Here is a 23,418-nt window from a genome sequence, read left to right as displayed (position 1 = left end):
GACACAGATACAGGGGAAGTTGGCGAGAGTTCATCTGTTGTTAAAAATCAACACGTACAATGTTGACAGTGGAGGCCCAGATGTCCCATTAAGCAATGTCCTACTTAAAGTCTCAAAAAGTTGGCAACTGTCCTTATGGGAACCAACAGCAGGAGCAGCAGCTGTAGTAAATGAATCAGAAATGTCCTTTCTACACATCTGGCTTCCTCTTGATCATGTCTCCCCTCTGCTCAAGTTCTTCTGGTAGCTTCTCACCTCACTGAGATAAAGAGCTGAGACCCACAAAGCCTATCTTCTCCCCAAACCTTCTCTCTCTGACCTCATCTACTCTTCGGATCACTCCTTCTGCTCCAGCCACATTGGCCTTGCTGCGCCTTGAACACACCAGACACATGGCCCCAGGACCTTTGCACTTGCTGTTTCCTCTGCTTAAGACTCTATCCCTCTATACCCTCACAGCTCTCTCTCTCTCTCTTACTTTTTACAGGTCTTTACTCAAATGTCACCTTGTTAGAGAGGCTTTACCTGATCAACCTTTTGAAAATTACAGCTCCCCCATCCCCCTTTCCTGTTTTATTTTTCTCTATAGCACTCATCACCATTTAACACACTATCTAATTTACTTATCTTTTGGCCTCCCCCAACAAGAATGTAAGTTTCATGCAGAGGGAGATTTAGTGAGTTGCACTCACTACTCTATGGCTAGAATATGGCTAGCACAGTGCCTACTGCACAGGGTTATTGAGAAGATTAAATGAGTTAAGACAGATAAAACACCTGAAAAGCACAGGGCATATAATAAGAATCATGTAACTGTTTGCTATTATTTTGATTTTTGTTTTAAACTCCATGACACACCTAATGAGTAGTTGGTATTGTAATAGCCATTTTACAGATGTAAGAGGCTGAGGCTCAGAACAACTTTGCATGCTAGTGGTTGGCAGAACCAGGATTCAAACCCAGATCTGACTCTATGCTCTGTGCACTCATTTCCCTCGATCTGCTTTGGGAGTGCTGGGATAGAAGAGAGGCAGAAATCCATTCATTCTGGAGCAAGGGCCAAGCCCGAGAAGGCTCTAGCCCAAGGGGGTGGGCGGTAGGGAATCAAGTTTCCAGAATCCAGAGACATTTCTACTGCATGGATCTGAAATGGCATGTGGCATTCTGTTTACTTCCTAACCTCACCAAAAAATGTAGCAGAACCTGCCAATTAAAAAATGTTTTCATGACCCCAGAAAATCCGCGTGTTGGAGACATTTACTTTAAACAGTCATTCCACCATAACAGGAAAAAGAGGTGGAGCATAGGAGTTTATTATAACAGCTGCTTTCATACCCAAAACAAGGTTTGGCTGTTTTGGGCAGGTTGTCCTGTAGTGCAGTTGGCAAGAAGCTGACAGACTGCATGAGTTTCCTTTCAAAAGATCATTTTGCTTCCTTAGAAAAACCCACGACTGGACGATCTCGTGTGACCTGCAGATGTTCCTCCTCTGTCACCCCGGGGCTTCCAGCCTACCTGGGCCTAAACAGGGCACGAGCTTGTAGCACAAGAGGGTGTGGGTTTTGGAACTGCAAAGACCTTGGGTAGAATCGAATCTTGCCTTGACTAGCTGCTTAACTCTGAGACTCAGTGTCCCCGTCTGCACAGGGCTATTATGAGGATGAAAGTAAGGCAACTGCAGCCCCTAGCACATTATCAAGTACCACTGGCAGCTATTATTAGGATGCAGTTATTATCATGACTTTAAATGGTGACAGGATTGAGTCCCGATTCCTCTGAGACATTCCTTTTACAAAATGCACACAATGTGAAGTACAACTCCTTTCCTGGGGACTTTTTAAAAAGTGACTTATCTGCACCCCCTTCCTTTCAAAACTGCAAAGTTGGCAAGAAAAGGAACGGGGAGAGATGCCAGGGTCCCCCTGCAAGTGTCACTGCTCTCGAGGTCCAAAATAAGAGGAAAGGGAAGGGAGAGAAGGGGACCTGATGGCAGCCTGCAGCGCAGGGCTTCGCTGGGGTTGACACTGGAAATCCGAAAGGAAGCAAAGGGCTCCTGACTCCTAGGGACCAGGGCCATGCTGGGCTGCGCCTCCTGCAACACAAGTGCACAGCAAGCGGCTGAAACCGTCTCAACACTGATGGCTTCCAGATGGCAGGAGAGCAACCAGCACACGGCACAGGTCAGTCCAAGGGGTCTGATGCCCATCATTTGGGCCAGTGACCCAAACTCATAAAGAACCCATGTGAATTAGAACCAGACGTCCCGCATGTTCGGACCCCCTGGCTGGACCAACAGTGCGTGCTGGGGATCCCAGGTAATGGGCACACACCCTGTATCCTGCAGGGTCTCCAGCTGCACGGAAGCCACCTCCCTCCAGCAATGCATGCCCTGCCGCATTTGAGTCTGAGACCCACGGACAGCACAGGCCTTGCAGCACAAAGGAAATGAGCTTCCCACAGCATTTGGGAACTGTGGGCTGGGCTGGGTTTGGGACCCATGCTCGAGGGGAGGGAATCCTTGGCCATTGCTGGCAGCTCTGAAGACCTAGTTTTGATTTCAAAAGCCTTTAATCCTGTCTATTCAGAGCCTGAACTTGGAGCACTTGCCTTCCGAAGAAAGAGAGGGAAGCCGGTGAGCAGCACAAGGGGCGTGGATTCAAAGGGGCACCACCAGCTGGCACATCTAAGTCCTCATTCCTGGGCTCCAGCCTGGCGAGGAGTCAGGGTGGGGAAGGTGGGTGAGTGGGTGGGGCCTGTACTCCTTCCCCACTGAGAGGGCTGTAGTTTAATTCAGTGCTAAAACATCCCACAGCCCAAATACCAGCTCAACCGATAGAAGTGCACATCTTCAGCCTGAACTCCACATCCAGGTGATATTCCAAATATTTGATAAATGCCCTGGCACGAGCACTAATCAATGAGCAGGGATACCCCATGGCGCTCCCAGCTAAGTATCTCCCTGCCTGCATCCGGACAGAGACGTTTACAAAATACCACAGCAATTACCGGTGGGTGGAATATCCCAGCGCAGCCAACACACTTTCCACTGTTGACTCAGAGCTTACACTGCCTGGTGCTTTTCCTGGAGGGCGCCCTGCTCCGCGGTAGCCTGGCCACACAGAGCTGATGGGACGTCAGAAGATGGACTATCCGCCCCAGTTGTGAATTAAAAATAAAAGCTGTAATGAAAGCAGACAGGCGGATGTCCATTTTAAGTTGCTCCTCTGTTTAAGGAAAGCAGCCGTAAGGGCAGGTGCCAGGGCTCGGAGGATATCCTTCTGTTCCTGTGAAACTGGGTAAAAACCCCAAGTGCAATGTTTTGTGAAACAAACACTCAGGTGCGATTGCTGCAGGCCCTTCCGCGGGTTGACCAACATCGGGTCCTGCAGGGTGTGGCTGGTGAGGGAGAGAGAATGAGGACACCTGGTGCCCACCCTCCAGGAGCTTGCGCTGAGGTCCTGGCAACTAGTATCAAAGTCGGACATGACCGGCTCCCTCCATGTGGCAGTCTGTACTGCTCTCCACGGGGCCATTCTTAGGGCCAGAGGATGTGCCAAGAGAACCACGTTTGTCTTGCCTTTTCTGCACCCTCCTGACACCGTGCACTTCTTCCCAACTGATTTCCCCTTTTCCTTTTCACTCCCAGATTGTTACCCTCTCCATTCTCACCTTTCTCCCCCGGCCCCGTGCACGCTCTCCCCTGCTTTTTTTTTATAGCAGTTGTGCTTCCATTTTTATAGCAGTTGTGCTTCTTCCTCCCGGTTCTTTCTTCCCACCCGTGCCCTTGAGAACCTTACATCCAAACTGTCAGAAAGCAGCCTGCCTGCCCTTGGCTGAGGGTTGAATGGGACATTGGGAAAGTGTAGGATGGTTTCCAACAACTCCCTTTGTTTGGGAGACAAGGGCTGGATGGATCGCTCAACCCTTTTATCGCAACACTAGATTTTCGTCAGAAAAAGTTGTAACAAGCAGAAGGGCTCACTGACTCCTGACCGGGTCGCAACCTACACATTTTGGAAAAGCGAAGGAAACAGAGGGGGAAAACCGGAGGGAAAAAGAAAGAAGAAAAGAACAAACAGCAGAAGAGAAAGACCCCACTTCAGAGTGATCACAGCTCATTCAGGTCGAAGTTCAAAATACTCAAACTGTTCCTTATGTCCCACTACGCAGCAGCCTCTCAGGGCCTCTGACAAGTGATTTAAGAGGAGTGGTCTGCTCTCATGGGAGCTCACGAATCTCCATGCAGGATGGTCCGACTGAGCGAGCACAGAGCCGCACAGTGGGGAAGGCAGTGATGCAAAGGTCATACAGACAAGGGAGAAGGTCATCCATCAACCCGGACGTGCGAGCGTGCCCGGGACAGCTCACGGGACGGGAGCCATCTGGCAGCTTCGCTTGCAAGGCCAGATTAAGAAAGCACCAGCACAGAAACCACAAAGGAGAAGATGAAGCTGTATTTCCGGAGGAAAAGCGAAGATTTCTCCCCAAAGCTGAGGTAAGAGCTTTATTGATTTATTTTTCCAATGATGAAGAAAAAATCCTACTTCCCTCTGATTTGGGATTATTTTTAGCGTATGTGCCTCAGCTTTGAGGCCCACACGTCTGGCCGTATCTTTTCCCCAGCGTGAAAATTTTCAGGAGCTTCCCACTGCCTAGTGTATGAAACAAACGCCATGGCATGGCACCCAAGGCTTCCAAGGTGGGACCCCACCCACCTCTTCCCCTTTGTCTTCTTCCTGCATTCTCGGCTCAGACTTCAGAGTATTTGTGTTTTCCAGAGCACGTTATACTGTCTCACACTTCCCTGGTACATGCGCTTCCCTCTGCCTGGAACACCTTTCCCTGCTTGCTTGCCTACCGAGATTTTACTCTCCCTCTGTAACCCATCTCAAAACTCTAGCTCCTCCGTGAAGCCTGACTTCCTGGGTTCCCTCTCCTGGACTCCACTGCACTTGAGAGCCACCCCATTACGAGAACGATATTTCATTGTAATACAGATAAGAAATGTATCTTTTCATTCTTTTGTCACCAGTGTCTAGACCACATGAAGTGCCCCAAATGTATGCCAACTGTTCGTGTAGCATTCATTTGGATTCTAAATGCATACACATTTAGTTACACATACACATACACCCACACAGACATCATCCCCTGCATCTCCAGGGTTGTGGGTTTTAGTTAGGACCCTGCCATGAAGTTTCTGACCAGGGCCCCAGAGTTGGGACGGACTGATGGAATGGCATAAGTGGTCTATCAGAAATCAAGTCTAAAACTTGGAAATGAATGGCTTCAAGTGCTTGGAGACCTCATATGCACAGGCCTTAGCTTCAACTCAGGCAGAGTCTACATTGTCTGAGAGAGGAGAGCAGAGAGAGGGAGGTGCAGGGTTTTGTGCAGAGTCTCACACCTGGTCCCCTTCCAGCTTCCTGGGAAAATGGCCCTTATCAGGTCATCCTATGTAAAGAGCCATTTATTATATCAATTTTTTTTTTTTTTTGGCTACACTGCGCAGCATGTGGGATCTTAGTTCCCCAACCAGAGATGGAACCCGTAGCCCCTGCATGGGAAGCTCGGAGTCTTAACCACTGGACCGCCAGGGAAGTCCCCTATTTCCATCAATTTTAATTCCATTTTTAATTAGCCCTTTCCCAAAGAGCCATCCAACGTCAAAGTTGCTGAGATAAGCAGTTGAGACTTTAATAAATGTCAAAGCCAGTGGAACCAGCCTCAGAGAAAGGCAGGTAAGTGCAGGAAGAGACCTCTTGCATTCCAAAGCACACATGGAAAAGCACAGAAGTAGGTATTTACGTATGAAGGAATTTTTTAAATAGTCCATCGTACTGAGACATAATTCTGCTCCAAAACCTTAATTGTCAATAAGCCTGGCGTGAAACTGACAGGAGGAAAAAGGGGTATCTAAATCTCAAATGTTCTGCAGTTCTGAAATTTGGTTCTGCATTCTATTAAAACACTTCACCTCTCATCAGGAAAATAATTGCTGGATTTATGAATGTCAAGAACTCATTACTAGGCATATTTAACAAGCATACCAGGTCTGTGATCGTCTAGGGATCTGAAAAAAGCTACTTGCCACCATGCGGGAGATAGGAATATAATAATCAGCAGTATACTCATGATGGAGGTGGAATAGTATTTTCATCACCATATATGGTATACCATGGTTTAAAAAGGCAATGCAGATGGCCAGAAGAGAAAATATTATTTCTAGAGCAAAATATATCTTTAAATGATCAAACATCTGCCTTGCAAATCACCTTTCCTGTTCCAAGTTGGGGACTACCTATGTAAATCATTCAGACACACTCAGGGGGAAAAAATCCCTTTTTCTTTCTACCTTTCATGCACAGGGTCAAGAATATAGGATCAATTAGTTTCACAAGCACATTGTCTGACTTACTACTTTACAGAGCAAATTGCTCAAAGACAGGATGAGTGTCTTCTAAGAGTTCTGCATCTCATCACAGTGGAGTAGGTTTTCCGAACCTAGCAAGTGCACAACACAAAGAAAGAGGATTCAGAATGACTGAAAGACTGGAACTCTGGAGCGAACCCAACACGATGAAATGCAGTAGGATGTAGGGCATTCCTTACCCTAGCAAGATGGTGTGGTGGAAAGGGCATGACTCTCACTTTCATCCTGATACCCCACTGATTAGTGCTTAAGTCTCTCTGAGCCCCCATTTTCCTCATCTGTAAAATGGGCATAATTACATGCACATCACAGGATTATTGTATAGGTTAAAGGAGACCATGCATTGCCAATGAATACAGTGAATGTGGCACATATTAAGTCAATGTATTGTAGTTTCTTCTTCTCTCCTTTTAAAATGCAATTCCTCTTTGGAGGTATCTGCAGAGAACACACTTTCTGGTCTGTGCCTTCATGCTGCAGGTTTTACACGGCAGTCCCCACATGGGAAGTCTGTGGTTTTCCAGCACTTCCTGTAACTTCACAGGAAAGTCTAGCTAATTCTGGAGTCCAGGATTGGGAAGCTCACTGCTGTGGCACACTTAAGCCATATCCTCCCACCTAGCCTTTATCAGTATTAAAGGTGAATTTTTTAATTTTAAAACAAAAAGCATTTGCCAAAAAAAGATGGGGGGTAATGGTTTAGAAATAAAAAGACCTAGGAGTTAAAGTGCATAGCAAATTCACCTTGAGTTAGTGATCTGGTACAGCTCAAGCGTCATAATGTAGTGTGATGGAGGGGAGTGATCTCTCAGGAGGGAGATGAATATCTCCCCACATCTCAACCCCCCAAATGTCTCATCAGAGCATCCCAGAGAGCGAAATAAAATATGTGCCAGAAACACGATAAATAAGACATGAAACACAAAAACATGAGCTCAGCTAGCTCAGCTGTGAAACTTAAGTTATGATTATATTGGTTTTGTATCAATGTAAAAAACTTCAAGCTGAGAATCTAAAACCCAAGAAACAAGTATGAGTTCCAGCTTACGGAGAGACCTACCAATTCAACAATAGGCTGTAGCCCCTCCTCGACCCTAACACCCTCTCCCATTCCTTCTCCACACTCAGCCTGGGCGGCCAGCAATGCCTCTGACTGGTAAAGACTTTAGAATACTCGTTCTCAACCTCAGCTACATTTGCTATTTCCCCAGAAGTTTATACAAATCTTGGTGCTCAGACCACACCCCAGGTCAATGAAATCAGCATCTCCAAATGTGGGGCGCAGGCACCGTCCAGGTGATTCCAACACGCAGCCAAGGTTGAGAACAACTGTTCCAGAAGGCCAGTCCCATTCCAACCTGGAGGACGGTACCAGTTCTGAGCCACGAACCTGAGGAAGGTTGGTGAGGTAGGAGCCTGTTCAAAGAGTGACCAGGATGGTGAAGAGTCTGATCTCTGACATAAGGATAACTGGCAAAGGAAAGAGAGACAGGCGACTCGGGAGTATAACTGGTACTTAAAATCCCTGAGGCCCTGTCAGGTGTAAGAGGAAATCATTCTGTTCTGTTTTCTCTGCATTGATATCAAAGGATGGGAACTACAGAGAAATGGATTTCAGCTCCATCTCGGAAGAACTTTTGTATGAAAACTCTGCAAAGACTAACTTATAACCTGTGGCTGAACAGCTTCGAACACAGACTATGGTGAAGCCCATCGGGCAGGGAATCTACAGGGAAATCAGGCATCGGACAGGGGATTAGACCACGTGACCCTTCGGGTCTGCTGTAACTCTGTGATTCCAGATGTCTTTGATTCCAAGGGCTCAATGACTAATAATGGACTAAATCACAACTTTGCACAGTGAAGAAAAAAGATTTTGTTTAACTCAAGAGAACAAATCCATTATAAACCTTACCAAATGGATAAACATGAGTGGACTGGGACTTAGGAATAAACCCCAGAAGACTGAAATGCCCAGAAGTTCTTTCCACAATACCATACAGTTCATTAGAACAATGGGAAATAGAGCAATAAAAGAAGCAGCTGAATGGCCCCGCTGTGGCAGCGCTCTGGGAGGCTATCTGCTGATTTAAGAAGGCAGACACTCAGGAGGAGACCCCCGCTGTTTATATGGTTGTCCAAGTTAATTATCCCTATATTTTCAGATGAAATGAATGGTAATCTGTTTATCTAGGTCAAATATTTGGAGCTGTCTTTGTCCCTTGACAGTGGTACAAAATACATAGTGTTGTCCTTTTGGGCATTATAAGAAAAGATCAGGTTAAAAAAATAGTAGCCGCTTCTTTATAGGTTCAACACAGTAAGCCCTTATTTCTGAAGTACTCTAATTAGATCCAACTCTAAACAAGTGGTTTAAAATGGGATTTAAAAAATGACAGAAAGAAAAGAAATTTTGAATTCATGCCATATTTTTGTCTTGAGTTTATGAATATGTTTCCCCATAGAGATTATGAAAATCTGGCCTCTGGCCTCTGCAACCATTCCTAAGAGCAGTTAACTACCACTGCACAAGGAAAAAATGCATGGAGCCATCATAGACGGCTAATAAAGTGCTGTATTGTTTACCAGAACAAAGAGGGGTGTCAGAGTGGAGGAAGAAACTTTACATGTCACAGTGTACATGGGGAGGATGTGATTTAAACTGCAAAAATAAATAAAATCTTTGGAAGAGTAAGGTGCTTCTTAATGGTATTTACCAGGTGTCCTTTAAGGTTGGTCTCATTCTGGAACAGGTCAATCAGAGTGAGCTGTGGATAGATAGAGGTAGGGTGAATAAGCCCACTGTGGAGAAAGGATTATCAGGGACTCTGCCATGGGGTGGGGTGGGGTGGGGTGGGGGTGGAGGAGAAGGCCAGGCTCTGGTTTGGCCCTTGAACGATGGAGCCTTCAGGGAACTGCAGAATCACTGAGCAGCTGAAGTTAAAAACTTCCCTTACTTTGAGTCCCTTACTCTACTAAGCAGATCCAACGTCTCTAACATTATTGAAAACCAAGTATGCAAGGCACCTACCAAACGCAAGCCTGCAGCGGTGAGTGGACGACGTGGTGGCTGCCATCTTGGAATCCCAGGGTGATGATGCTGTATGACCTCCGTTCCTACACCAGCATCAGCATCACCTGAAGCTTGTTAGATGCAGAACCTCAGGCCTCTCCCAGACCTACTGAGTCAGAATCTGCATTTTAACAAGATCCTCAGGTGATTCCCATGCTCATTAAAGTTGGAGAAGCACTTCAGTAAGAAACCTTTGAGTTTCTATCCTTTCATTTAAATTTGTTTAAAATTAAGACTTTATGTTTTAGGGTAGTTTTAAGTTCACAGTAAAATTGAAGGGAAGATACGGAGATTTTCCACGTACTTCCTGCCCACCCCTCCACATGCACAGCTTCCCCCATTATCAACGGCCCCCACCAGATGGTACATTTCTTACAACTGACAAACCTGCATTGACACGTCATCACCCAAAGTCCATAGTTCACATTAGAGTTCATTCTTGGGGTTGTATATTCTGTGGGTTTGGACAAATGTATAATGGCCCGTAGCCATCATAATGGCGTCACACACAGTCGTTTCACTGCCCTGAAAACCCTCTGCTCTGCCTATTCGTCCCTCCCTCCCCCATATCCCCTGGCAACGTCTGATCTTTTTACTGTCTCCATAGTTTTGCCTTTTCCAGAATGTCATATGGTTGGAATCATAAAGTATGTAGTCTTTTCTCATTGGCTCCTTTCACTTAATGTGCATTTAAGCTTCTTCCGTGTCTTTTCATGACTTAATAGCTCATTTCTTTTTAGTGGTGAATAATATTCCATCATCTGCTAGTACCACAGTTTATTTATCCATTCACCTACTGAAGGGCAACTTGGTTGCTTCCAAGTTTTGGCAATTATGAATAAAGCTGATATAAACATCTGTGTGCAGGCTTTTGTGTGGACACAGATGCAGGTTTTCAATTCCTTTGGGTAAATACCAAGGAGTGTGATTGCTGGATCGTACGGTAAGAGCATGTATAGTTTTGGAACAATAACCTCTTATTTTTCAGATACAAACCTGAGGCTCAGGGAAGTTATGAGACTTACCCAAAGTCACACCATGAACTCATGGCAGCCAGGTCTAGAACAAGCATTTCTTGATGCTTCATCTGTAAATACACGTTGTCATGGGAGAAGAATGGATATGGGAACCAGGGAGACCTGAATTAGGAAACTCTGTGCCTCGGTTTCCTCACCTGTGGACACTAAGATGCTTATACTTCCTCAACAGTGTAACTGTGAAGACTGAGTGAAATAACAACTGAAAATGCCCAAAGTGCTCAAAAAATTTAACTCCCGCATTTTTTTTTCTGTTCCTACCAGCACCTTTGAGGGACCCAGTACCTCGGGAAGAGGCAAGGTGTATACCTGACTCAGGCTGGGGGTTTTTCTACATAGTAAGGAGTTTTCTTGGACAAAGAATGCAGAACTTACTTCATCTGCTGCAGGGTGGGTGCCACATTGCTGCCCCTGTTGTTTAAGACTGGTGTCTACGCTTTATATAGATCCCTGGATGCCTCCAGCCCTGTTTTCTAACAGTGACATGCTTGCTTTTGGCAGATTAATTGGTAGTGTTGTCAGCACAGCTGCCTTTTATTGCCAATAAACTTGGGCCCCTGTGAGCTGTGGCCTTAATGATTTGTTATTTCTTTTTCCAAGAGGGATAAAGTATATCCTGCTTTAAGCTGGTGTTCTCTTGTATCAGGACATGAAACTGAAGAGCACACTGAGGAATCGATCGTGTAGCAGTGACTAGAAGGGGTGCCTTCGAAAAAGCAAAAAGTGAACTGAGGCTCCAGCACCCTTCCTGGCTCTTTTTCATCCTCTCACCCAATCTTTCTCCCCCAAATCCATGCTTAATGGAAAGAGGCAGAGAAACTTCTGCTCATAATCTAAGCCTCATGAGGAAATTTCCACCAGTAAAACATTGTGATTTGTCTCTCCCTACTTAAATGTGTGAAGGCTTCTATGCCATAGAGCAATCTCTTGGTGATGTTTTTCCATGTCACACTGGAGTGTGACATTATTAAACATAATGTGCTCTAGGAAATTTCAGACTCCTTGTTGACAACATTTACAGAGTTAAGCAAAGCTCATTTTGATGAGTACAATCACTGTACAAACCATGTGTAATTTTTAAAAGCTTCACTATCTTGTTGGGTTTATCAGTGTTTTTCCTTACAGGTGACAAAATTAATGTCATATAAAGCAGAAGCCTGCTGACTTTACTTTTTACCCTACCAAGAAATAATCACTTCGGCTAATTATTAGCTCTCTCCAACATCAGGAATCCAGGGAAATCAAAGGAAAATTTAATCCACGGGAACACAAAGGTCTGTTTTAGTCAGTAGTTTCAGTATCTTCTCCACAAAATAGTTTACCAGATCTGCTGCTAGGCAGAAGGATGTGAATTTTACCTTCTTCCATTCTACCTTCTAGTCAAGGGGCTAATGAACTGTAAAACAGTCTCAACTGGACAGCAGGAGGCATAAGGAACAAAAAGAACTTGGTAATAAGCCATCAACATAATTAGTCCTTGAAACAAAAAAATCCAGCTTAAATGGTAACTTTTAAGGCTGTTAGTAGCCCTCAGCTTCCACAATGGCAAGACCTAGTAAATGACTTATTATACAATTTTATTGTAGTCAAATACCACCTCATTTTAAATAGAGGCCTTGTAAAATTGAACTAGATTGATGTCTTAGAGTTATCTGTGTAATCTCTAACTCCATCCGCCTAATTGGATCATCGGCAATGGCTCTTTCGGCCATTAGTCTTAATTAGCATGGCGCCACCATTACTGTGCATGCACACGTGGCTTCCAAGTGGGAGCACGCAATCACCCACCGGCCTCTTTACAAAGAGAGTCACTCGAAGTTTTTGTATGTGTGTGGGTTTCCCCAGATGTCAACCACACATCCAGCGAAGTTTGTAAACGTCCGTTTAAATACACTGAAGTCATTTCATTAACTACCTGTGGCCACTCATGTCCGAGAGAGCCGGTATGTCAGAGACATGGACCAAACAGGGACGTGCTGGGGAAACAACTGAAGGTATTCCTGGCAACTAATTAACGTGACATGAAAACTAGCTTTTGCCACGAAACCTGTCTCCCAGGGAAATTTGAACAGGAGCTGACACATCAGCAGTTGCCATAACTGACTGTGCTTATAAGATTCTCACCTACCTTTATCTCCCTTTCTTTTTGGTCGAAGAACCCTTGGGAGAGCACACACCTTCCCTCCCCAAACCAGGGTCAGCTTTGTTCACATTTTCAACATGAGTAGAAGTTTATCTTTGGAGGCCTCCTGCCTGTATCTCTGCATTGCCCTTCTTTCTTCTGAGCACCCTTTCTGCATCCTCATAGGCTCATGTGCCTGCCAGCTACTGGAAATTCCTCGCTCCAAGTACCTCTTCATCTGACAACATACACTCCCTCTCCCGGACAGCGTGTAAGCCAGGCGTTAGAAGGAAAGCAACATGATTACATTATTCACAATTCAGTGTGAAGACAGACCAACTCACCGCAACTCTCCTAAGAGTATTAACAATTGAAAAGATGAGCTTATTGTTATCATTGAATTTATACTGATACACTTTCAGCCAATATAACTTTGGAAAGGAACTTATTTTAGGGAGAATTGGGAAAGAATGTTTGAAAAGCAAGATACATATATCTATTTCACACACACCCCACCCGTACACACACAGAACCATGCTACAGAAAACTATACAGACAATTTTTAAAATGAGAGCGCTGTAGATCCTAAAGCGCCCTTTGAGTTTCTTAAATCCAACCACAAGTCACAAATAAAGTCATCCCTGGTCCTCCTCCACTAATTCAGAATAATCCTCCCCTTCCCTCACCCTACTCCCGGAGAGAATCAAGCTCACTCAGTGCCACCCACAGACTCAAGCCTGAAGAATGGAGCTGGAAACTTGGCATGGTACTTCTGAAAAATTGCTAATCCCCGAGCCTGGCCAGTGGATGTGGAAATCTCATTCGTGGTTAGAATCCCACTCACAGATCAGGCCACAAATGGGAATTCATTTTCCGCCATGGTATCCACAAACCTCATCTATAGCTTTCTGATGAGTGGCTTTTGTTCTAAGTGAAAGATCAAAGATAAGCTCCCAATAGAATTTTTTTCTTTAACACTAAAAGCACAAATAAAAACAAAAGAAGACAAAACACAGCGCGAACACACTGCCACACTCTTGTTTCACAGGTGCCGCCTCAACCTGGGGCAGTTTCCAGCACCCGGAAGTGCTTTGCCCAGCAGGGGGCGACACTGCTCCCAATCACATCTGCATTCTCCAAGAGCAGGCCTCAGATGCTCCCAAAATCTGGGAAGGGAAGCGAGTCCTGTTACCCAAACCGTGGTTTGTTATGGAAGCAGAGATGGCCTACACCTTTCCCCCTATGAGCTATTTCTGAACAAGAAGCAAGATGAGAAACTAGATTTGGAATTTTTTGAAGCAGAAACTACTCTCTGGGACCCAGAGGTTTTTGGAGATGTCCCATTATCTATTTCCTGGCACTAAGGATCATTCAGCAAATGACTCTTTTCTGTGCTCAAAGATACGATAACAGAGGCAAGGACTCCTTTGGCACATGTGCTATAATCCCTGAGAGTGAAGAAGGCTCTGCTTTCCTAATGCTTTTGTCACTGTTTAGCAGCAGGTCACAGAAGGCACCTGGACACCCCTTGCTGCTACACTGGTGGGACAGACATTGTCCCCACAGCAGCAAACTGGTGTTTGTCAGGAAGTAACCAACCGTGCAGGGAGCTGTGTTGACAGGGAACTGGTTCCACTCTTTTTTTCTTTTGTTCTTCTTTCTTTTTTAACCTGAATTTCCAGTTGTATTGCAAAGCCATTTCTAAACAATGGATTTCCCAAACCAGTCTCAAGTTTGGCTGTCAAAGGGTTTTGTTTCCACTGAATTAACATAAACTCTAACAATTTGGGAGGCTGGAGAGAAGCAGGCTCTTTGGTGTGTAGCTGCTTTCCTCTTGTAGAACCAGTAAACTCCCAAGTTTTGAACTGAAAGAGACTCAGGAGATGATGTATCCTCTCATTTTGGGAGTGTGTGCAGGTGCCAACTGGAAAGAAGTAAGTGGTAATGTGTGTGCCCTAACAGAGAAGAGGGAAGAACATTCTGGAACATTTCACCCTGATCAATTTGGGGATGGGTTGCTTTTGGGAACCTTTGGCAAGTAACTGCATCAAAAGTGTCTCGGTTTTTTAGTGAATACATAACATGTGTTGAGTTACCAGATCCACCCACCATTCTGAGATCTGGAATCTCCTCCCTGGCTATAAACTGGGGATATTTGGTGCTGTATTGAAATCATCCTTTTGAGTGCTTGTGGCTCTCTAGTTATAAGTAATTTTGCTGATCTGGAAGAGAGTACTGTCTTTTGGGACCCTAGCTTACAATTTAGTGCATTGTATCAGCAGTGGTATTGATGTCTGAATTTCACCCCCTCTTTGTATTTTCAGGGAGAATCAAGTGAAAACAGTCAATATCCACAAAAGTAACACCAAAGTATATGCACACCAAAGTAACTAGATACGAGTTAGCTCTTTAGATGTTCAGTGAATAAGTAGAAAAGAGATGGCAATGCTTCCACTTAAGTAGAGTACTCTGAAAAGCAATTATTACAACATACAGAGTTCAAGTTCATCCTCATATTGACAATAAGTTAGCTTTGAGAAGATTTGATCACTGGATACCAATAGGTAAGATTATTTAAAGTTTCTCCAATGTTTGAAGCTACTCTTGCATTATACCGAGAATATACACGTCCACACACTCATGTATGGCAACATGTATGTATGTTTGGTAAACAGAAGGGTGAAAGAACAAATCCTTGGATTGTCTCTGGCCAGTGTATACCTGGGGCCATGCGTGGGGTCCAGGAACTAGAGAGTGCTCATCCTCCCATGAACAGATGCCTCCCTTTAGCATTCCTGCCTAAGGAGTTGAAATTTTTTCTGAGTTAACTGCAGTGAGCCTTCCAACCCTACAGTGTTTGGAATTTTTCCCAACAGGCGCTACTCTAGCCTGGTGGCTGCTGAGCACGGTCAACATAACCTACAGTTCACTGGTCCTTTGGGTAAGTCAGTTGGGCCTGGGAAGGTAGAACAATAACTATACTAAAATCAAAAGACCTGGGTTACAATCCTGGTTCTCCCACCTCACATCCATGCCAACTTGATCAAGCCTCTGTTTTCACATCTGTCTGATGGGATAATCATACCAGGCCTGCTCAAGGTTTTTATGCAATTCAACTTAGATACTGGATGGGAACAATGGGAATACATTTTACGAGTTGTACCATGTTGTATAAATATTTGGGATTGATTTATGTTTGGCAAAATTTACACTTTTACCTTAGATGCTATTTGGTGAATGCCACAGGCCTTCTGAGACTGAAGCAACACACATAACACACACACATCAGCCTCTTGAACCTAGGTTTGCACTTCACACAATGACTTTAGCCGCTAAGGAAAAGAACCAAATCTCAAAAGATGCTCAACCCACAGCTTTACTTCTGTAATGTGAGGACTTTTTATGCTACCACCTTCAACCTAGATTCACAGCAATACACATGCCGGCAGGTCAGGGAACTCTACTTAGCAATCCGGCCTTAATTCCAGGTCAGTTGGAGCCAAGCCATGGGATTGCACTATTAGTCCGGGATAACCAATTACTTTCCTTCCATGATTAAACATCTTTGGAAAAATATTGTTTTTCTTTGTTACATAACCCAAAGTTCAAATTCTTTTGTTCTTGAGGTCTCTGCCAATGAATGGAAGCTCAAGTTCACTGCCTGCTGTCCAATACTTTTTAAGAGCCCCATTGTAAGAAATAATGTTCATGGATGATTGCCTAAAAGATATGAAGAACTTCTATTTCTCTAGATACCCTAAATTGTATCCGCACACCAAGCCAAACCATGGAAAAGCTGCAGGCTTAGGCTGAATCGTTCTGGCCCTGTGTTCAGCTGGTTTTACTGAATTACACTTTGGCAGTATGCCACTGGCTTGCATTGAGGGACATTACAAGAAACAGTCCTATAAAAATTGCTAGTGTGGGGAAGATATTTCCACTGTGTCCCCACATTGAGCCTTCGATAAGAATCAATGGAGAAATTTCCCTTGGCTCTTAATTCCAGCAAAAGCCTGTTTCTTTTGAGCAACTGGTGTTTTTTCATATGGGTATAGCAAAGTTCACAGTTCCCTTTTTGCTTTGGTATCTAGGAAGCTCAGAGTCAATTTTTGTCCAACCCCTAACAACTAACAGTACATAAACTCTATATGAACTGTTCATGGTCTTATATTATTTTTCATCCCTTATATTCCCTACACTTTAATTTCTTTTCTATGTAGTGTGTGTTGGGGTAAACCCCCCTGAATCTTTTTGAGAACAAATGTGTATGGAACTCATTGGCCCTGCATAAGCCTCTTCTAGATCCCAATCTGCCTTTCCAGCCTTGTCTTTGGCCACTTTTTACCTTGAATCTGTGCTCCAGTCACACTGAGCCATGTCATGCCTTCACGGTGCTGTGCTCTTTCGTGTTGTTCTACACCTGCCTATGTAGGTTCCCCTGCCTGAAATACCCTCTGCCTGTCTCTCAGTCAAGCAAAAGCCTGGCAGAATGCAAGAGTCCCCATCTCTGTTCCTGTACAGCTTTTCATTCACACCATCAGCTTATCACATACATTATACAGTAGACCAGGTACACCCCTCTGTCCTTTGCTAGATCATAAACCCCTGGAAGGCAATGCCATTTGCACTTGTCTTTGTATCTCCAGATACAAAGTTCCAGGTGTACAACAGGTCCTCCACAAACATTTGTAAAATTAACGAGTAAATGAGCGCTCCTGTTCCAGCACCAGCACGTGGGACCCTTCTGATGCTTGTTACCAAGGTTGATAACAAAATGCATTTCAACATTTGCAACCTGGTGGTGGCTGCTAGAAGCACAAGTGCAGGTGATGCCGTCTTCCAGAGTGTGGGGTACCGGTCCTCAGAGCAGACCCCAATCCTCCAACTCTCTTCTAGAGACAGCAATACTTGGATGCTCCTGCCGCCCCGCCCCACTACCACCTATGGCATCTGCTGCTTGGTCAGTTTCAGCTGTTTGCCATTGGTGAGGCTAACACCAAAACAGCAATCATGGGAAGCCAGAAACAGAAAAAAGTGCAGCTAATTCTGGTTTGTGATTCTATAGGCCAGAGGACAGGGGCCCAGGAAGGGGGATGGGAGGCAGCCTGGTATCCTGGGGGCAAATATCTATGCATATGAGCGCAAAGGAAAGTTAACACCAGAAACCAATTACTCAATCAATTTTCCAAACACTGGGGTGGAAACGATGCTTCTCCAGCCTCCCTTTGTTCTTCCAGTGCCAGAATAGTGTGTTTCTCGTTTGCTCAAGAATCCAGAATATTCTTAGGATGATGAAATAGAACATGAAAAGAGCATCACAGTGTTCTCAGCAGAATGCTGCATCGCGACATATTAAAAGGGCCTTGCACAGCAATGTTCAATTCGATAAGCAGTTACTTTCTACCTTGAAGGTTTCCCATTTTTGCCTCTTGCTTTCGTGTTTGCTTTCCTTCGAAATCTGACAATAAAACTGATGGGATTATTACTGTTTCAACAGGAAGACCACTGAATCCAATGCCTCCATTTTACAAATGCACAAGCTGAAGCCCTGTCAGATACAATGACTCAACCAAGGCCACACAGACCAAAGCGGCAGAACCAATACTGGACCCCCAGCCCACTGTTCCTCCCAGGACACCATACCAGCTGCCTCTCTGTAGGCATCCAACAAAAAGCAAGTACAAATAACCAGAAGCTCCTGGGAGAATAAGCCAGTCCATTTGTTTCCACGTTGATGCCAACTCAGTCCAAAAAACTCTGGTATTAAAGGGCTAACAGACTTAGTTGATGGACCCAGCAAGTGACTAATGAGTACAGGGACTAAGGTTGTAAAGAGATGCTGTATCTTCAAGCTTGGCGTCTGGGACTGGTTCGACAAACACTGGGAGAGCCTAGCACTGACCCAGTTGCTGGAAGGAGATGAGGTGATTGAAAGCCAAGTGTGGAAGAATGCAGCAGAAACCTAAGACTCAGACCTCCTGCTCTGCTGACGAACGTGTTATGTAGGTCACTTGGCAACAGGACATGGCGTGCATCAGCAGAAAGATACTCGGTATTTCTGCAGTTGAGGTGGGAGGGCACAGGGCCCTACAAACAGTTCACAGTTAAGTTGGGAGTGTTACAAGGAAGGCGAGTGTCTGTGCCCTACAGTCTCAATTCTGCCACAACAAGCTGTCTCATCCCCAATTTTAGGGGCCAAGGGTGTCCACGATCTCTCGGCACACACAACACAAAGGGCAGGCTCGTGAGAGGTGTACCAACTCAAGCACAGAAAGGGCACTAGACATTTTTGAGTTTCTGATTGCCTTTTTTTCAAACAGTAAAAACACGGATAATAATCCTTCCCAGAAAAATGTGAGGTTAAAAGTTTAATCTGAGTTCACAGCACACACATTCCAAGGGGGGCACCGTACTTGGGGAAATTACTCACCTAGAGTTTATGTAAGTTCCGAGGCGATTAGAGTCAGCCGACAAATTGGAGCCAGAACACGTTTACATTTAAGGCTTAAAATGTAGATTCCTCTTACGGAAGAAAGAAGGGTGTCGGGGGTGGGGGTGGAATCACCCACCGCGCAATGTTTCTTGTTAAGGGACCAGACTCCATTAAGTGTCAGTCCGTCATCTCAAAGAGTGTGGAAGATGCCAATACACGATCCCCCCTCTGCCCGTCCCTCTTAAAAAGCGCACGTCACATCTGCTTGCAATCAGCATTTATCTCGCGGCGTGCGTCTGACTCATTGGGAAAACTCAAAGCACATGTCTATTCCTGCTGAGGCGCCGGCCATTACCATGCAGGTCCTATGCAACCCTGAGCACACGGCCAAGAAGCCAGTCCCGGCTGGGTTTGATGACTTTGCTACCAGCTTCGCAAATGGAGGTGACACCCGTGTCAGCCTCCACGGAGCTCTCTTGTCACTTCCCAGCCCCAGTCACAATGAATGCTTCTCCTTCTTTGGTGAGCAGCCCAAAGAGAAAGTGTTTGGGAAAGAGTGGCCACATGTAACTAATGGGGAACATGTGGCTTGTTAGTTTCTGGAAGCAAACGGCATGCGTGCAACCCCTCCAAAAAAACCCTTGGTCAAAAAGCAAAATCAAAGTACTCTTTCTTTTTTCCGAATGTCTGCAGTCTCTGGGATGGAGCTTGGTGATTGCAGCACACTTTTCACCTGGGTTTCTCTCCGCCACCTAATCTGATTTCAAGCAGCCTCTCTAACAACACTGAAAGGGAGTGCAGCATGAACCTACTTAACCATGGCCTATACCAAGCCACACTCCGGGTTGAAAAGTGAAAATTCATCAGACTTAGCATTCTGTCTGCTGGATCTTTTCTTGTTTTTCCTTCTGATTTTGGCTCTAGTCAGCCACAAGTCACAGCAAGGTCATGGCCATAGTGGGTCCACAGAGGTGCCTTTGTGTAAGTTATAAAAAGGTGACCCTTCCAGGCAGCTCAGCCCTTCCGGGAGCCTTTCTGCAAAGCAAAACCTGCACCAATGAATGTTGCAGCACTGGCAGGAGCTCATCAGCCTTTCCTTTCCAGAAATCTTGAAAAGTGATGGACACTCTAAAGTTTGTTCACCTTAACTGGAAAAGGCCACACCAGGCTGTTAAAATGCAAGGGGCCAAAGGCTTGAATAAAAGTCTACCATGTACCCCTGTCTGTGTTCTCGGAATGCTGGACCTCTGCATGGAGAGGCTGGCATGAGTTATCTAGACCCGATGGGCTTCCATCTGGCCAGGTGACCAGTATTCATTTTGTTCTAGAAGCACCTCCTAGATGGAACTGGTTCCTTTGGTGAGGTGGCGTCCACTTTCCTTGGGTCCTTCCTTAGTTCTGCGTATCTCTGGAAAGATGGGAGATTTCCTGTCCTCCTGGTTTGCGCAGAATGTCCTCCCTGCTCTTTACTTCTCACCAGTGGCCTGTATCTTCCCTCAGACTTTGCAGGCAGGCCTGTCCTCTGAGGCCACCTCTACCTTTGAACATGCCACCAACCTTTTTTTTTTTTTTTTTTTTTTGCGGTATGCGGGCCTCTCACTGCTGTGGCCTCTCCCAATGCGGAGCACAGGCTCCGGACGCGCAGGCTCAGCAGCCATGGCTCACGGGCCTAGCCGCTCCGTGGCACGTGGGATCTTCCCAGACCGGGGCATGAACCCGTGTCCTCTGCATCGGCAGGCGGACTCCCAACCACTGCGCCACCAGGGAAGCCCTGCCACCAACCTTTGACCATCAACCTCAGAAGATGCCATTTCCTGGAGCAGTGGGTTCTAAGCATTTTGAACATATATCCTCCAAATCCTTATTTTTTTTTATTCTTTATTTGTTAACATATACATTATCTACACAGGCTATTACCATTATTTAACAGTTCAAGGCACAAAATAGATTTTGAGATTTATCATAACAATTACACATGTAAGTTTCCATCCAGACTCCCAGTGACATTTTAAAATTTTTGGAGGTTTTTTGGCCAACTGCTTATTAAATCAAATTAGATTGCCGGCTTCGTGGGCTCTGGGGTCGAGGAAGTCGTGAGGCCGGAGCTTACGTCGGGTAGGGATGGATCGCCGAGCCGTTAACGTCTGCCAGCCTGTACACCTCTGTACCTGTTACTGGTGCCACTTCCTTGTTTGACACTTCCCTGGGTCTTTGAGAGAAAGTAGAAGAAAATGCCATTCATTGTATAGTTAGGGACCTATCTAGACCCTTGGACCTAGAAATGGACATCAAGTGATTTGTTTAAGTCTAGCATAACTTCCATCGTCTTCTGATTGCCGATTACCTGCACAGTACTTCACCACAATCACATCTAGAGAGAAGGAGTCTCTCTTGATTTTGGAAGAAATATCTGGTAACCAACATGACTGAGTTCTGGCTTATATCAGCTCCTGGGGAGAAAACATGTCAGCAAACATGGGAGAAATGGCATGCGGCAACTATGAAGAACAACAATCTTGCAGTTACTTCAAAGTTCAACATTCCTGACTTAAAGGTTGGCACACTGGACGTCTTGGTTGGTTTGTCGGATGAACTGGCTAAACTGGATGCATTTGTAGAAGGGGTGGTTAAGAAAGTGGCTCAGTATATGGCTGACGTATTGGAGGATAGTAAAGATAAAGTTCAGGAGAATCTGTTGGCCAATGGAGTTGACCTGGTTACTTATACAACAAGGTTTCAATGGGACATGGCTAAATATCCAATCAAGCAGTCCCTGAAAAATATTTCTGAAATAATTGCCAAGGGAGTGACTCAGATTGACAATGACCTGAAATCTCGAGCATCCGCATATAACAACCTGAAAGGGAATCTTCAGAATTTGGAATGAAAGAATGCAGGAAGTTTGCTAACTAGAAGTCTAGCAGAAATTGTGAAGAAGGATGACTTTGTTCTTGACTCAGAGTATCTCGTCACATTACTGGTCGTGGTTCCCAAGTTAAACCACAATGACTGGATTAAGCAGTATGAAACATTAGCTGAAATGGTAGTTCCAAGGTCTAGCAATGTTCTCTCAGAGGACCAAGACAGTTACCTGTGTAATGTCACCTTGTTTAGGAAGGCAGTTGATGACTTCAGACACAAAGCCAGGGAAAACAAATTCATCATTCGTGACTTCCAGTATAATGAAGAGGAGATGAAAGCAGACAAAGAAGAAATGAACAGGCTTTCTACCGACAAGAAAAAGCATTTGGACCACTTGTACGGTGGCTGAAAGTGAATTTCAGTGAGGCGTTTATTGCGTGGATTCATGTAAAAGCGTTGAGGGTTTTTGTTGAGTCTGTTTTGAGGTATGGCTTGCCAGTGAACTTCCAAGCAATGCTCCTTCAGCCCAATAAGAAAACAATGAAGAAACTAAGAGAAGTATTATATGAATTGTATAAACATCTAGATAGCAGTGCAGCAGCTATTATTGATGCTCCTATGGATATTCCAGGCTTAAACCTGAGTCAACAGGAATATTACCCCTATGTGTACTACAAGATCGATTGCAACTTGCTGGAATTCAAGTAAAATGAGCCCCCCAGATAGCCCTGCCCTCATGTCGGGGTCGGTGTTTGCTAATAGACATAGGTTGTAGTATGGCTGTACTTTTAACTCTCTCTTACCCCTTGCTTGCTTCTCACCCCCTTTCCTATTCACGTTCTCTTGTAGTGGTCCATTTGTCAACATTTTGTTTTTAAAAGGAAACTATATGTCTTGTTTCTTTTTATTGATCAGGTCTGTAAATGTGTACTAAAAAAAAATCAGAGTTTATTTATAAATAGAATAGTTTATTTAAAAAGAAGGTCTTACTTCATTGATATTGTGGTATGCATTAATTCCATTTGTTGCTGTTGTGACAGAAGCCTTGTGTACAAGGGAATGGTGTAAATAGTTATACCATTTTGTTCACTGTATTTAGTAGACATAATTGTTTAATAGTTATTGAATCATGATGTAAAGAAATGTGACAATATTCAGGTATGTGCTTTCTGAATGTTTCAAATTACAATCTGTGAGCACTTGACACCCACAGGAGAGAATAAAATTACCTGTGCAAAGGTGGATTGTGGTGTGTGTAACTTCCAAAGATTACAGTTCAAGTTTGAAGATTATTTTTGAACACGTGATGGGTACTTATATTTGGACACTAGACTTTCAGGTCTCTCAATTAGGAGGTACAGCCAATTTTTGAATAAAGTGTAGTAGAACTCTGCAAAAAAAAAAAAAAATTAGATTGCCACTGTTTCTACCTTGTAAAACTGTGACCTTGTAGTGTGG

The 23,418-nt window shown here is 44.7% G+C and overlaps 2 protein-coding genes across 3 annotated transcripts in view; one reads left to right on the top strand and one right to left on the bottom strand.

The window, feature by feature from the left end:
- The window catches only part of COLEC12 (collectin subfamily member 12), a 194,563-nt gene that overhangs the window by 65,667 nt on the left and 105,478 nt on the right, over positions 1 to 23,418 (bottom strand). The window contains exon 1 of one of the 2 annotated variants that reach the window (XM_081252052.1): positions 19,096 to 19,306. The exons of the other annotated variant lie outside the window; for it this stretch is intronic. The gene's annotated coding sequence lies outside the window, so the exon portion shown is untranslated. Of the gene's footprint in view, positions 1 to 19,095; positions 19,307 to 23,418 lie in introns of those variants that run through there. 2 annotated transcript variants of the gene reach the window in all.
- Positions 21,406 to 23,198, top strand: LOC308626976 (V-type proton ATPase subunit C 1-like). Its single transcript, XM_081252584.1, is given in 3 exon segments — positions 21,406 to 21,982; positions 21,986 to 22,340; positions 22,343 to 23,198. Coding segments are annotated over 3 exon segments (1,143 nt in total). The 5' UTR covers positions 21,406 to 21,520; the 3' UTR covers positions 22,669 to 23,198.

This window comes from Mesoplodon bidens (assembly GCF_964165515.1).
Source record: "Mesoplodon bidens genome assembly, chromosome: 13".
NCBI classification, from domain to species: Eukaryota; Metazoa; Chordata; class Mammalia; order Artiodactyla; family Ziphiidae; genus Mesoplodon; species Mesoplodon bidens.
The sequence above is the reverse complement of the archived record's forward strand: the minus strand, read 5'-3'. Positions and strand labels throughout refer to the sequence as shown.